Genomic DNA, 16298 nt, shown 5'->3' with positions numbered 1-16298 from the left:
TCGTCCATTATTTACCTTGCAATAGTATGACCTCTCATCTTAAAAAATAAAATTAAACATGGTTTTTTAACCATGCTCTAGGCACTCTGTTGGGAAACCTCTTTCCACCTTTTTGGAGAGTTTGGTTCAAAGTCCACAAGGATCCAATGTCTCCCCCCGCCCCAAGAAGGAGAACAAGAGGAAACATCCCCTTTGGCTGCAGCCTCAGCAGCTGAACAAATGCAAAAACACATACAGTTAAATTAAGAACTTTATTCTAAATACCAAACAACCCAAAACACACTCTGACATTGCATAGAGCTCCTGCAGTTGCATCCTGGTGACGGCAGTGACAGTGAGCGAATGAAGCAGGAAGAGCCTGGTGAAGGTATCCCACAGCTGAACATACTGCTGGCAACTCTTTGCGCCTTCGTTTGCGGGAAGGAAGGAGGAAGCAGCCCCTCCGGAGGCTGCCCTGAGAGTTCTCTTTTCGACTTTGTGGGTTCAACACAGGAAGGGCAGTCAACAACTGATGTGTACCTGGCTTGGCTGAGGAAGTTGGGAGGTGTGTGGCTGCTCTCCTGGTGCTTGCCAGCTTGCTTTTCCCCTCAGGGTGAGCACACACCTCTCCCAAGAAAAGCCTGCAAGGCCAGGGGAGGGAGAAGCAGGCTTGTCGATGGAGCTTGCTTTTGCTATGCCACACAACTAGCCAAAAAGAAAAGCCAGCCAGCTGCAGACGTGCTGTGCAGGGCAGATCAGAGCACCCACCAGGTGTTTTCCAATACCTATTGTTAAAGCTGGAGGGGGAGGATTGTGACACCCCAGAAGTAGGACCAAGTCCCCACCACGGCCTTGAGCTAAAGTCAGGAGGATGAGCCTGACCGTTCCCCTACACCGTAAGCACAAACACGACATAGCCCTAAAACCCCAATCCTCCCTCTTTTGAGAAATCAACTATGGTTGTACCTTGGAAGTCGAACGGAATCCGTTCTGGAAGTCCATTCAGAAACCAAAGCACGGCTTCTGATTGGCTGCAGGAAGTTCCTGCAGCCAATCGGAAGCCATGGAAGCCCCGTTGGACGTTCAGGTTCCAAAGAACACTCGCTTCCAGGTTTGTGGTGTTCGGGATCCAAGGTACAACTGTATTAAATGCTTCAATGAAATACCGTTCTTTGATGAATGTACTCTGCATTTTCAAAGAATGGGTAACGACTGACCAATCAAAATCGTTTGCAAAACAGTGGAGTGTGCAATCGGCAGGGAATCACTGCAGTGCTTAGGCAGGGAAGGCAGCTCAGCCGTTAGATTGAGAACCCTCCTGCCGGGCAGACAGTGGACGGAGGTTCATAAAATGTAATCATTCTGGTTTCAGTTGCCTAGAAGTGTTACACTGTATGTTTTGAACTTGGCTGAAGGGGGGGGGGGAGATACAAAATCTTCAGAAATTCATATAGAATCAACGCCTTAACCTTAATCAATTATACTTGGATCATAGTCTGGGCAGATTATAAGACTGCATGCTAAGGAAAGAAAGGAGGCTGTTCACAAGAGATTCAGCCGCTGGGGGTGGGGCCTGAAAAGCAGCTTCTCTCCCTCCTCCACCAGAGCAGAGGAGGTTCTTCACCGGACACCTCCACTTGCCATGTCCTGGTGAAGAACCGGCACTCATGCAGAGCTCACTTGGAAGGATCCCTCCTGCACATTCCCAGGGAGGAAGTCAGAGGCCACCAGCTCCCAGAGACCCCTCTGCTCTTCGTAACGCTTATATACCTTGATTTGGTATTTTAAAATGCTGCAGCTTGGCAGGAAAAGGGCCATCAATACATGCAAGACGAAGGGCCCCAAAGGCTCAGAGAGGCTGTTCAGGGCAGGCAACTCTGGCCTCAGCATCATGCAGCCAACTCCTCCTCTCCCAGGCCAACCAAGAGGTGCAGATCCCAAATGCATGCATCTCTCCCCACCCTTTTTGCAGAGGAGCCTGAAGTCCAAAGGAGGTTTCCACAGATGGTGGGCCAGTAGAGGACAGGCTAAACTCCCCCAGGGCCAAGGGGGAGCTTCGCAAGCAATCAGGATGGCTTGAGGAAGCAAGCCAGTGGTGTTAGACTTGTTTATTTAGTGTCAGTGCTGTGCAGAACAGACAACATCCCTGCCCAGAGGACTCACAATCTCAGCCAGCCAACTAGGGGACTGGGGGTGGCTGCCCTGGAGATGCAGCTCACTGGGACCAAGTGGGATACAGGTCAATGTCACTTCACCATGATGTTGTCAGAATAGGGCCGGCAGGGGTGGGGCTGGGAGCTGGAGTGCAACCAGCATCTGGAGAGCTGCTTTAAAGAACAGAACATTCACTACAAGTTCTTCTCATGGGAAAATGCAGTCAAAGGAAACTACACTTTTACTTAAAATATCAAAATTAAACTGCAAACGGGAAGCCGTACAGTGACTCTGATGTGGTAAAGCTTACATGCAATTCCACACAGCCTGGACTTTTGTGGAAAGGTTAAGCTTGTTTCAACGGCCCCCTCCCCATTTTATCTATATTAAATGACTACACACACGTCTTTCTTGTAAGGGTACAAAGAGCCTAACGTTTTAAGACGGCCCTGGAATACAGTACTATAACTTTCAATGTGTTGTTCAGATGTCACACAGTAAACAAGCCACCTCAAAACAGATCCATAGAGTCATATGGAGTTGGGTCAACACATTGAATTTAGATCAAAATTAGAAAATGAAAAGTCAAAGCAGGATTGTCTCTCTACTCAGGTCTGGAGAGAGGGAACAAGCCAGACCCCTGACTCTTTCTCACCTGCCCCCACCGCTTGGGGCCTCCAGCACGAAGGCTGGTCTTCCATCCACAACCACTTACAGGTGGCTGCTCTGGCTCCTCACTAGGGCTGCATGGCAGCAGAGTTCACCAGGCCACCCTATCACTCTGGACAGTGAGAGGGTGGGAGGCAAGTGCCAGTGATGCTTCCAGCGCAGATTTGCAAAGCTGACTTCCCTCCAACTTTGGGAAAGTGTGGCAAGCCCCTGGGCTGCCTCAGATGACAAGGTGGCACGCAGCTCAATGGAGATTCAGGGTGAAAGAGCCCACAAGACAACACTCCACAGCCAAGCCCACAAGCAGAAGCACAGAATGTTGCACAGCCCGGCAGGGCTGGAGCACCATTTCCGGGCTCAGAACAGCCCCCACATAACAGCAGGGAAGCTCTGGGAAGCATGGAGGGAATGCACAGCCCCGTTTCTCCTTCATTTTGCTCATGGCTGCATTAATGCCGCCTCCCTCTCTGCCTCTTTCTCCCCCTCCAGCAACAAGATACAGACTAGCAAGATTAACAAAGAAGAAATATTCTACAAAAAGAAGCCTATTAATCAATCAATCCCTTTTTTTTCTTCAAAATACCTTGTCAATTGTCAAGCGGTTCAGTGTAAGGGTTCATCTATTCTAGTCGTAAAGTTTGGCACATCAATGCCAAAGCCCTTCTACCAGGCATGTGGCCACTTTAAGTCCTAGAAGGTCCTGCCAAATAGAATAGGAGAAAGCAAAGTGACTGGTTGTTTCAAAACCATAAAGAGGAGCAACACGGATGTGCCAAAGTCACCTGCATTGTACGTCATGTGATCCTGCTGTTTATGCATGAAGCCGTCTTCTCTGTGGCTGCCAGGCACAAGAACAAGCCAGCTCAGCAGAGTTTTCCGTCTGCCTAAGAGAAAAGTCTCGCCGGCTCCCACCACACTTGGCAACACTAAGTGGGAGCCGACCTGCTCCTCAGTTACTTGAGTCACAACTGCAGGTGTGCAATGCAGTGAGTGCAAAGGTATGGCTTCAGGATCAGCTACAGTCCTGAGCAGACTTCTTCTAGGCTGTGTGCAATTTTCTCAAGTGGATCGCTAGGATCAGGTGCTGTAGGAAAGAGAGAAAAAGAAACAGGGCATTTCTCACCAGCTGCACGTCACAAAAGATTGTGCGTCTGTGGGGCAAGCGTTCACCCTCACAGGAGCAGAGCCCAGACGGTCAGATGCCTGCATGCAGCATCTTTCTTCTTCATCTGAACAGGGTGGTACTCCAAATGGTCAACCCGAGTCCATCAAAGCATGTGCACAACACCCAAACACATGGATCATCTCCACTAGCTGCAGAAGCCAAGAGTCCTCTCAGCCTCCAGTGATTGTTTCTGAAATGAGGCCCAGCAATTCTCTGGCCTGCATAAACACCCCTCAACCAGCTTTATGGGCAGCTCTGCAAGGGTCCCAACCCCAATGTCCGTCACGCGGGCCTTTTAGACCACCCACATGCTTCAACCACCTTCCAGGTCACAAAAGCTGCCCTCCCAGACTGCAGGCCTGGAAGGATACCAGGTGACCTTCTCTTTACAAGCCTGAAGCCACCTGGGAAATAAATCCAACTTGGGCAACCAAGCGCAAGAGACCAAGGCATCCACACCTCATGGTCAGGATTCTGTATCTGCCACACAGAATTCCAGCAAGAACTGGACCAGCCCCAAATCTAGCACCATTTTTGAACAGGCTGGCCAAGGAGGTACATCTACCCTAGAGAAGACTAAGCAGGAAGGAACAGGGAGAGGCAGAACTATACATATATAAATACACACACACACACATAACCCACAACTGTCAAGCAGGTGGCTGAAGAGACAAAAGGGAAGGGAGCAACATATTCGACTAACAGGAGTGCACCAGGTGACCGGGCAGGGGAGAGATCAGCCACTCACAGATCAACCAGTTGTGCCAAAGCAATGCCATTTTTGTTTAACCTCAGCTAAGATCTCTGAAGATGAAGAGAAAGACACTGGGATCTGGGACATCATGTGTGCCTTCTCCTCCCTGCCCAGTCCCAATGTTTTAGTAGCCGACTGATGAGGATTTGCTATCCCAAGTGTCTCTCCTGGCCTCCTTCCCGACATCTTAGCCACACAGCAGGTGTCTTTAAGTTGAGGGATGCATACAGCTCTTTAGACAACTGAACAGGGAGCTCCACACTACGCTTACCAGCATAGCCTGATACTCCCCAAACACTCCCCACACCATTCCTACAGGACTTGGGGGAAAGAGAGGGACTAGGGGAGAAAATGCACCTTTTTCCTATCACTGGGGCCTCATAGAGAGGTAGGAAATCCCATTCTTAATAATAAAAACCTGCAGGCCTCCAACTCAGACCCCATTCCGAGGAAAGTGTCTTTTTAAAAGCCACACAGTTAGTGGCTTAAACCCCGCAGTGGCTTCAGCCCCACACCCAGCCCTCCATTCAGAGGCAGCTAGTGAGCAACTGAGAGCAGGCAACTCAACCCAGACTTGCCCCTCTACTTGGAGAAAAGATGAACAGCTGCCAGAGAGTCTACAGGCCTGCATGTTAGAGGGAAGCCCTTCATTGGGCTCTGCAGTGGTGGGAAGGGCAAAGACGGAGCTCTGGTCATGCAACTGGAGGTTGTAAGAGACCAAGTGGAAGCCACAGGGAGCTTAGCAGAAGGCGCCCAACTCACAAGCACCCCAGGGCCTTGTTGGGGGAGAAGACCAGGAGCCTGGGCAGCCAGAACCTCCTGCACTTAGCCACCCATTCCGGCATGCCAGCGTGAAGGAGACAAACACAGAAGGACCCACCCCCCAAAAGACCCAGCTGAAAGGACTGCAACCCCTCCTCAACTGAATCAAGATTCAAGGCCTGCTCTTGTCCAAATACTGTGCTGAAAAGAGAGATGAAGCATCCTACAGGGATTTCTAAGTGACTCAGGCTCACAGGAAGTTCAGAAATGCGCATGTTTCAGCTTCCTTTGCTCTGTGAACTGCACAGCTTCACAAGAAAGGTCATCCGCGGAATTACGGCCAGCAGCTAACCAGCACGTCGTCCTCGGGGTTCTGGTGGGAAGATTCATTAGGCCTTGATTTGATTCTCATCTGCTTTATTCCTACTACTCTGAATGTCATGGCTAACATATTATTCAACTGTCCCAATCTGTCAGAAAGAAGACAACAGTAAAAAAAAAAAAAAAACTCACCTCAGTCAAGAAATAGGCACATAAACGTGTTTCAGATGGACAGGCACTGCTTCAGTGCACTTGCAAAAAGATAAAATTATGGGGGGGGGGGGGGAGCTATGCAATTAGGTTCCAGAGGTTGAAGTGGTGGCAGAACCCCCTGCAGGATCCAGTCCAAGGCCTGTCTAGGGCAGAACTCTGTTCTCAAAGGGGCCAACCAGTTGCCCCTAAGGGATGCCTGCAAGCAGGACATGAGTGCAACGCACCAGGGAACACCAGCCGCTGGTTTGGAGAGGCCTGCTGCCTCCGGCAGAGGCGGCAGAAGCACAGCCACAGTGGTTGGTCACTGGGGGAGCCTGATCTGCCAAGCTTTTCTCTAATCCTCTTTTAATGCCACCCAAGTTGGCGCCATCTCTGCCTCCTGTGGGAGGGAATGCCATAACTTGACTCTGCGCTGTGAGATGTTCTTTAGTCCCAATTATATACCTCTATCATGTTTCCTGTTGCTTGTCTTTCCTCTGAACTAAAAATATTGTCACCTTTCCTGACTGGTTCGTTGTTTCACCCCCTTGTCCTTTTCTCAACTTCTTCCAGCTCTACAATATTCTTTTTGAGGCGACATTCCAAACTGCACCACAAATTTGTGCAACAACATAACAATTTTGGCAGTTTTATTCTTAATCCCTTTCCTAACAATCCCTAGCCCAGGCATAGGCCAACTCCGGCCCTCTAGATGTTTGGGACAACAATTCCCATCATCCCTAGCTAACAGAACCAGTGGTCATGGATGATGGGAATTGTAGTTCCAAACATTTGAAGGGCCGGAATTTGCCTATTCCTGCCCTAGCCTTTCTCAACATCTTCATCAAGGTCTCCACTGGAACCCAAGTCTCCTTCTTGGTCATCTGCTGCTGATCCCAGGAGCACTGATGCAAACTTTAGATTTCTTGTCCCTGTGTACATCGTTTTACACTTACTCATGAGTCATTCCATGCCAAATCACCTGATTTTAATACTCGACCATGCTCTAATGAGACAGATTTTCTTCAAAAAAAAGTTTATGTGTAGATACCTATGAGATAACCTCAAATTATTTTTTTAAGATTTTTTGGTCCAAAATTGGGCGCAGGACACCATTCAAAGTGAATCATTATTTAATAACAAAACTGGTCTATAATTCTTTACATTCAATAAATCTGTGCCTTGTTTTGGAATCAAAGTAATATAGGCTTCTTTTCATGTCTTTGGGATCAGTCCTTTTGTCAATATATTGTTCATAACTTCTCTTAACGGGGATATCAGTTGTTCACCTAATATTTTATAATACTTTACTGTAAATCCGTCTGGTCCAGGTGCCTTCCCAATCTTTCCCTGTTTAATTGCTGTTTGAACTTCCATAGTTGTTATTAGTGAGTTTAATAAAAACAAACTACGTCTCAGAGCCTTTGTTCATTTTATTGTGTAAAACACTTCTGAAATGATATGGTCAAAGCTATTTTGTTTCCCATAAATGTAGTATGGTCAATGATGCTGTTTTAACCACTGTATGCAATATGACCTTTCTGAATCAGCAAGAAAAAATGTATTTATTTTTGTACGTACTTTAAAAACATCCAACAAGTTTTTTGTGAATGAAACCAAAGGATTTAGGCAATAAGTATCAGACTTGAGGGATTCTCTTCTCCCCTGGCAGCTTCAAGGGTCAAAGAAAAAGCAAGAAATTCTTATTTTGTGGTTTTAATTCAGCAAATACGGAGCCCGGCAAACAGCTCCATCTAAACACCATTGTGACAATGCTCATTCTGAGCCTCTCCCCCTTCTTCCCCAGCAACAGCCAGGAGGTTTTAATTTGGAAAATACAGATTTGTTAGATCTTGAAGGACATGACAACAGATTTGGATGCCATGCGTACCTGTGGAATTATAAAGGGAAAGTGCATATTCTATAATCACATAATCAGGAGATCACTTTTAAAAGTATGGGAAATATATAAAGGTTTACTAGAACAAAAGACTGTGCTGGTTGTCACCAATGGAAGCAACATCAATTTTTTAAAAAGGAGAGAAAAATGGCTTATGTGTAGAGATCTTTTAATAGAAATAGAAGGGAAATTAAAATTGAAAGATTTTGAAGAGATTCGAGATCATGTTAATGATTGGTTGCAATATTTTCAAGTAAATGAGGTTTTTAAATAAGATAAAAAGAAATGATATAGTTATACTGTATCTATATTTTAAAGAGAAATTGTAGAGGATAACACTAAAATACTGAAGAAAATGTATAATTTATTGTTAGAATGGGAAACTAAAGATGAAGAGGTTAAATGTGTAATGATTAAATGGGCACAAGATGTAGGACACAATATGCAAATGAAAGATTGGGAAAAATTATGGAAAGTTGATTTAAAATTTACTGCTTGTACAACTCTGAAAGAGAATTATATGAAAATGATGTACTGATGGTATTTAACTCCAGTTAAGCTTGCAAAAATGTATAGAACTAGTTCCAATAAATGCTGGAAGTGTAAAGAGAAAGAAGTACGTTTTTTCAAATGTAGTGGAATTGTAATTACGAAATAAAATTTGGTATAAAAATGTTAAGTACATTGAGGTATAAGATCATAAAAATAAGACAAAAATTAAGCAGAACTAATAAATATTTAAAGAACCAGGGAAGTCTTGGGGTGGGTTTTTTTTCTTTTATGTTTATATGACAAATGTTGTATTGTATTGTGTTATTTGGTTGAATATTAAATTGTAAAATCCAATCTATCTATCGTCACATATACATGCACGCACACACACACACAGCCTCATTACCATATTACATGTATGAGAAACAAAATAGATTTGACCATATCATTGCAGAAGTCTTTTACACAATAAAATAAACAAAGACTCTGAGACGTATTTTGTTTTTATTAAGTAATCAAGAAAAATTAATTTTAAAAATATATCAGATGACACTGTAACATAAGAGGGTACAATTTTTACAATTCTCACGAATGTATGAGCTATTTAAGGCTCAAAGAGACCTTAAACCTGTACAAAAAAAGTGTAAAAAGTGTACTTCAAAATCAATTTATTTTATAACCACAAAAAACATCCTCCTTATTTTTAAAACATAAAAAGTACATGGTTAGCCCATTCTACAATAAAAGTATGAAATACATGTTTAGTTGTGGTTTGCATGCTATGGCTTATCAAACCCACCAGAAATAAACTGACAAAAATTCACTTTGAATGGTCAGTGACCCTTTTATGTGGCACTTAATACCATTTTTATACCTTATTTTGAAAGAGACCACAAGTACCTTTATTTTGATACCAAGATAAGCCCAATCGGTTGAAAAATGAGCGAAACAGGAGGTTTTTCCTAAACTGACGCAGAAATTGCATTAGGCTAAATAGCACAAAAAACCAAATTTTCAAAAAAATTCATCTGCGCCCAATTTTGGACCAAAAAATCTTTAAAAATTATTTGAGATTATCTCATAGGTATCTACACATTAAAAAATGAAGAAAATCTAAGTGGTAAGAGCACATGGCACCAGTGGCGTAGCGTGGAATGAACCTCATATCAAACAGCATTAGCCATTTTGCCTGTTTGGAGAGGTCCTTTCGGATGTCTTGACAGTAGAAAACAGCTATCGTATCACCTGTGTCTTCTCTTCCCTGGGCTCCCTCAACCATTCCACAGCACACCTGGGCTCACTCCTCTCTCCTAGAACTCACAGATCCTCCTCTATCGCCCATCTCTGCCACAGTGCTGTTCTGCATGTGCTTATTCCAGGCATAGGCAAACTCGGCCCTCCAGATGTCTCGAGACTACAACTCCCATGATCCCCAGCTAACAGGACCAGTGGTCGGGGTGATGGGAACTGTAGTCCCAAAACATCTGGAGGGCTCACTTTGCCTATGCCTGGCTTATTCTTTTCAAAGCTCCCTGCCTTTTCCAGCCCAGATGTCAAAGGTGTATTTCTGCTAAAGGAGAGACTTAGAACTAAAGAACTTGGAAACTGAAGTTCATATGTGTATCATGGGATACAAGAATATCTGGGTTGCATCTGGGAGGAGAATCTCAAAACCCAACTGTTCAGGCATCACTAACACTGCTGCTTCCAAAGTGTCTTTGTGAATGAAGCCACTTGGCCAGCAACAGCAGAAGCCAACTAAAAATAAATAAATCAGTGCCACTAAGCAGCCTTTGAAATCTCCGAGAGAAGCATTCAATTTATTCATGTGAGGATAAAGGAGGATGGGTAAATGAGGCATGCAAAGAGGGAAGGCCAAACCAGCTCAGCAGCAGCTGAATAAGCCATTCTGCATGCAGAACGCTGTGTGAGGAGGGCAAACGAAACCTCCAGGCCAGCTCAGCTGCTGCCCAATTCTCTCTCTCTCTCACGCAAACACACACTGAGTCTGTCTGCTGACACGGCAGTGCTGGCTGCTTGGGCTCCACCCAGCTGCACAAATCCTAGAAGGGCCTGCCTTCCAGTCACCTGGAAAAGGAGTGGAAAAACAAGAATGGCAACACACTGCCCATTTTTGTCTCGCCACAGTTCCCATTTCTACCTCAAGGAGAACGGCCCCTGCAGGCAAATAGGAACAAGTCCCTCCAATGGAAACAGAGCTGGCTGTTAAGGCTGGGCAATATCTGGTTTTCGACATCGTGATATATCACCAGTTCAACATTGCAATAGACTTGATGTCTGAAATAAGGATGGAGCTATGTAGAGCCATTGGCTGGCTTCATGGGTTTTCCCACATTGTGATTTTTGCCAGCACCTGCTCTTGTGATCTGCTGCCCCCTGGCAGGGGAGAGCTGAGCTGGCAGAGTTTAACAGGCGCTGCAGGAATTGCGAGAATCACAGAATTGGGAGAAACCGCAAGGGTCATTTACTTCAACACCCTGCAATGCAGGAAGCTTGGCTAAGGCATCCATGACAGACGGCCATCCAACTTCTGCTTGAAAACTTCCAAGGAAGTGTGGGCTGGCTTCATGGTTTTTCCCACATTGTGATTTTTGTATAGTGCGCCAAACGTACTCACTCACACACAGACTAGGGATAGGCAATGTATTGAAACATCATCAAAAATCAGTTTGAAGTCCACATTATGTCAACAGTTTCATAATATTCAGCATGGCAATATATAGCGAATCACAATGTGTGTGTGCGTGTACGCATGCACTATGGAAAAAATTGCAACATGTCAAAAATGTGAAGCCAGTCATCCCTTCTCTCACAATGTCTTCTGTCCCTGTTGTTCTGTTCTATCAGTTGTGTCAGTTTTAGACCGCTACGAAGCAGCACTTTCCAGGACGTTACCCTGTTCACCTCTACATAATTACATCCTTATTTCAGACATTGTGATATGTTGGTATATCAGGATGTTTACCTGATGAATGTCTCACCAAACACATATTGCCAGGTCAAAAATCATGAAACCGACAGCACGATATAGACTTCAAGCTGGTACTGTATATCATTTTGAAGAAAATACCAGAGTTGTCAGGCGATGCAAAGCAAACACTTGGCTGGAGATGGCCAAGGCTGCCAAACCCCTAGAGCAGCTGCCTAGGAGCCTGCCTGGGGATTTCATCCTGGCACCTAAGAATCTGAAACCTATTCTCAGCCCTGCAAAACACCCTCCACTCTGTGGCTCATAGAGCCGACGCTAATGGGGAAGTGCTCTCTGACCGGCACCAACTGTAGGCACTTTGGGAGTAACTGGCTCACCAAGGTCTACTGTGTCCCGCATCTCTTCATCACATTCATCGTCTTCATCCTCATCATCACATTCATCGTCGTCATCTTCTTCTTCATTGGCTGCGTCACCATGCAGCTCCTTCGCAATCAGCTGCCTGGCCAGCTTGATGTTCTTGCCTTCATTGTAGTGCATCTTCCTTTTCATCTCAAACTGCCTCTTCTTCTCTGCACGGAGAACAAACAGATTCAGTAGACCTACTCATCAGCCATTGTTTCTCGATTGTGATACCTCCTGCAACTTCACTTTTTACACACTCTGCTAAAGCTGCAGCAGACCTTGCCGCCACTGCCTGCTGCCATGAAGACCCTGAACTAGAAGAACTGGGGTCCATCAAAAAAAAAAAAAAAAATCAAAATTTCAAGAGGAAGGTTTTAAAAAAATCCTGCAGAGGCGTTGCGTTTGGCCAGGAGACAATGTACATAAATGTGTTCAACTGGAATTACTTACCACATTCCCCAGGGTGCATTTCCTAAGGAGAGTTACAGCCGACCTCATCCCAAAGGCTATGGGTAGGTAGAGAGGCAGCACAAACAGAATTTGTTTTTGGTCAGTCTAGAACTTCCAGAACATTTTCCCCTCCCAGCAGCTGCAGGGTGCTCAACTAGAATTTTTTCAGGTCCGCAATGGAGCAGAATTTCCACCTGAGCAGCCAAAATCTACCTGCACAGGTGTGTATGCAGAGTCTGTGCAAAAACCACACCAATGTCTATTTTGTTGGGCCTTCACTCTGAGAAATCAGTGGCTTATTTTTCTGTTTAGTAAAGTCAAAGGAAGGAGCAGACAGACCAGCCTAAGCAGCTCCCAAGCTCAGCCATTTTACTCTGGAGTCAGGCATAAGGGCAGGTAACTGGGAAGGCTTAAGGGTACAAAAAAAGAGATATCCAGCACAAATGCCAGCTATTCTCAAGAGCAGTTTTCAGAAAGCCGTGGTATGAACACAGAGAACTGCAGCGTCTAATTGCAAAAAGAGGCAAGAACATGATCCCCAAACTGATCCGTCAAAGAGCGACCATTCTTTCCAACTTGTTCCCTGGCCCCTGCAGGTAGCCTTAAAGGAAAAGGCAGCTTATTCACCACCGCAGCTCTCTCCCTCCTCTATGATGCTATGTAGTCAAAAGAACTGGTGACTTGGAAAAAGCTCTGTGTCTTACCAAGAGCCTGAAATTTAGAAATTTAGTTGGAAAGTTCAAGGGGAAGGAAAATATCTGAAATCATAACTGTCAGTTCAATGGCATATGTGGAAATAGACAGCAAGCATCTTTATCATGCCATGGGGAGGTAGAGATCTAAGAAGAATGAACTTTTACCTGATATCCCAAGCCAACACCACTTGTTAGAAGGTCCCAGCCACTACCTGCCACTTAAGGGCTCTACTCCAGCTAAGTCATACTCAAAGAGGAGCCCCTCATTGCAAAGGGCTTAAGTCAATTAACAACACTGGTTTCAAGGGGTCTCCTCCAAGTGTTGACAGAGGAATCCAACCCCCAGGAGTGCCTTCAAATCCAAGCATCTTTCACAGGTTATAACTATTATGTTACTGGGGTCCAAATTCAAGAGTCTGTTCCTTGGGCTTCCATCCCACCTCCCAGCCCCACTTGATGGTCACAGGCAAATTACCATCCTCTGCCCTATCTATAGATAGGGATAAGAACCAAACCACCACATCTGTGCAAATATGAAAAATAAAAACTACCTAGCCCTTCACACATTTCATCTATTCCACAGACACCATTTGGCTCTAACTGGCAAAGCAAGACCTACCACGTTCTTCAGGAGTTAACTCCGAATCATCCTCTTCGTCGCTGCTCTCTTCCTGCTGAGCGAGGATCTTCGGCCCCTTGCCATGCGCTGCAGCTGCTAACCTACACAGATTCATTGGGTTATTTTATTTCATAATACTTTTAGCCCACTCTATTTCCCAAGATCACAGGACAGGTTACAGTAGTAACATAACACACCCAAAGAAATAAGCAAGTCCAGGTAAAAATATAAATTTAAAATGTAGCATAAAACCTAACAATCCTCCCTGCACCCAGGAGCACTTACTTTGTTGCCAACACATCTGCAGTGACGGCTTCGTTGCATTCTGTATCGCTGCCTGCATCTTCGTCATCTCCTGCCATGCTGCAAAGGTGAGACACAGAGAGGACATCAAGAGAACTGGCTGCTACAGCCTCACTTGAAGAAGCAGCACCAAGCTACTTGTGTGTCAAAAGAGATTCCTTTAAATGCCAGCTCTCCTTCTTTCAAGTATTTTTGTGTAAATCAACTCCTGTGCTGAAGATACCAAAGGTATCTACAAAAATCAAGGTGATATCCAACTATGTCATATTCAGAGACCTATTAAATGCTGTAATTGGTCTCTTTAAACAGAGTAGAAGGGCTTTTCCCTTGATATATAATTTTTTTGAAAGATATATTTCCAAATAATTTATAATTGGAGCTTGCACTTCCCCAAAGCCTATCATGCACACAAATGTGCACTAATTAATCAAAAGCAACCCCTGCAACACATAAAGCCTGCCACACCATGAAATCTTTTCACTCTAGGCTGCTGTTTAGCCTATCAAAAGTGTCTTTCTCTGGCGAAGCGCACAAGGGCAACCTATCTTTTAATCATCATGACTGGCTTACCTATGGTAGGGAGTGCTTGGCTCATCTATCTTCATTAAGCCGTAGTCTTTGCCCGCTGGATGGTAGGTAGCTAGGATGTTCATTTCATCCCACTTCTGGGACTTCTTACTAAAAGAACATGAGAAAGGAAAGAAATGGAATTAGAACAGAGAGAAACATTAGCGCTTCTCTCTTCCAGAAACCCTATTCCCTCTCGCTAGAGAGCAGGGCAACTCACCCTTTGGATCTATCCAACCCCCCCTTAAAGCCCCTGCTCAGGTACAAAGCTCACTGGGTGGGTCTTACAACCCCCCAACCCGACAGGGCTGTTGTAAGGACAAGATGAAGAGGGAGAAAGGGCAAAGACCACCTTGAGGTCTTTGGAGAAAAGGTGGATGATAAAAATACTAGTAAATTATTTCTACCCCGCCCATCTGGAATAAGAACAGATGACCGCTCTGATCTGCCTGTTCCAATCATGAAACGAGGTCGCACACGCCCCCCCCCCCGCCACTCCTTGCCGAAGGGCAGCCCCCAAACAGGACCCCCAGGCAGCAACCAAGGAGGCTCCCCGCCCCGAGGCCCACGGGGAGCGGGCCTCGGGGGCCCCGAAGGAAAGCTGATCCGGGGCGGGAGCGGCGCCCTTCCCTCGGCTGCGCCCCGCCTCCCGCGCCCCGCCCCCCGGCCCGGCCTCGCACCCTTGGGCGTCGGCGTCGTAGGCGCCTCCGAGCGGGGCCTCCGCTACGGCGGCGGCGGGCTTGGCGGCGGGCGGCCTGGCCTTGGCGGTGGACGCCTCCGCCAGGGCCGCCGCCACCAGGCCCGCGCCGCCGCCGCCGCTGCCGCTGCCTCCGGAGGGGTTCTTGAGGATGCCCTTCACCGGGGGGCGGCCGCTGCTGGACGAGGACTTGGCCTCCATGGCGCCGGGAGGGGGGCAGGCGCTCCCCGCCCGACCGCTCGCTCGCCCGCCCGTGGCCTCGCTGCCGCTGCCGCCGCCGCCAACGCCGCGCTCCCCTCGGCTCTCCGGCTGCTGCTGCTGCTGCTTCTCCTCAGGCGGCGAGGCGCGACGGGAGGCCGCTCGGAGTCTCTGCGCACGCGCGACGCGGCGTCATAAGCGGGGGCGGGGCCTGCTCCCTTCCCTCCCTCCCTCTTCGCCTCGGAGGCCGGGCGGGAGGACCAGCATTCTGAGCATGCGCCGAGCGCGCAAGGGCGGGACGTCCGGAAGCCCGGATGCAGAACGCCCCGCTCAACGCAAACTGCGCCTGCGCAACCCGAACCACAACAACCGCTGCCATTGGACGCCAATCGGCCTTGGCCAGCGCCTGAGAACCGGGCGGCCTCCCGTCGGCCCCCGCGCCAGCCCGGCAGGATGACGGGAGTTGTAGTGCAGGCGCGCCAGGAGGGGCCCAGGCAGGGAGGCGAGGAGCCCTTTCCGCGGGACCCCGGGGTCTGGCCCCGCTGGCCGGCCTGGAGCCGAAGTTGGCCTGCCCGGCCTGGTTCCGGCCCGGCCTCGCCCGATAGGGGGGCGCACCAGGCTCCCCTCGCTCGGAGGTCCCGCCTTCCGGGGGCCCTTCAGGTCCTTCCCATTCATAGAAGGGCTGGAAGGGACCCCCGAGGGCATCCAGTCCAGCCCCCTGCAGCTCCACTCAGAAGGCTAATCCTGAATTCTATCCTCACAACAACCCTGTGAGGTCGGACAGCCTGGACAGCCCGTGGCTAAGTGGGCATTCAGACCCACGTGGCTGGTGAGGGACACATTCCTCCGCCTGCGTGCCAGGCTGGCCTTGAAGAAAAGGCGGGGCAGGCGGGGCCCTTCTCTCCTGCCTTGAGCTCCTTGATGGGCCTGGCCAGCTCTGCCCCCGGTAGAGCCTGTCTAGATGGGTGCGGAGCCCTCGCCCGCTCCCCTGGCAGCCGGCAGCCTGTGCCCATCCCAGCTCCGGTC

At 47.6% G+C, this 16298-nt stretch overlaps 1 protein-coding gene across 2 annotated transcripts; it reads right to left on the bottom strand.

Moving 5' to 3' along the window:
- Positions 1-237: 237 nt before the first annotated feature.
- PPP1R2 (protein phosphatase 1 regulatory inhibitor subunit 2) lies at positions 238-15460 on the bottom strand. Of its 2 annotated transcripts, none has more exons than XM_083441346.1 (6): positions 15058-15460; positions 14381-14488; positions 13793-13870; positions 13508-13608; positions 11716-11910; positions 238-3886 (listed from the first exon to the last, which is right to left on the bottom strand). In XM_083441346.1, exons 1-6 carry the CDS (start codon positions 15273-15275, stop codon positions 3819-3821), a joined length of 768 nt encoding a protein of 255 aa, XP_083297472.1. In that variant the 5' UTR covers positions 15276-15460; the 3' UTR covers positions 238-3818. The 2 variants fall into 2 exon arrangements, with proteins under 2 accessions (XP_083297472.1, XP_083297473.1); XM_083441347.1 differs by lacking the exon at positions 238-3886 and adding an exon at positions 5884-5953 and having other exon boundaries at positions 15058-15443.
- Between the last annotated feature and the right edge of the window lie 838 nt (positions 15461-16298).

This window comes from Podarcis tiliguerta (genome assembly GCF_965153285.1).
Source record: "Podarcis tiliguerta genome assembly, chromosome: 5".
NCBI lineage: Eukaryota > Metazoa > Chordata > Lepidosauria > Squamata > Lacertidae > Podarcis > Podarcis tiliguerta.
The sequence above is the reverse complement of the archived record's forward strand: the minus strand, read 5'-3'. Positions and strand labels throughout refer to the sequence as shown.

Excerpts from the sequence above, each read along its gene's own strand:
- PPP1R2 (XM_083441346.1), bottom strand. The coding sequence starts at position 15,275 with ATGGAGGCCAAGTCCTCGTCCAGCAGCGGCCGCCCCCCGGTGAAGGGC. Across the intron at positions 14,489-15,057 it reads TACGACGCCGACGCCCAAGG|TAAGAAGTCCCAGAAGTGGG; the intron begins GTGCGAGGCCGG and ends ATGTTCTTTTAG. Across the intron at positions 11,911-13,507 it reads GTTAACTCCTGAAGAACGTG|AGAAGAAGAGGCAGTTTGAG; the intron begins GTAGGTCTTGCT and ends TTCTCCGTGCAG.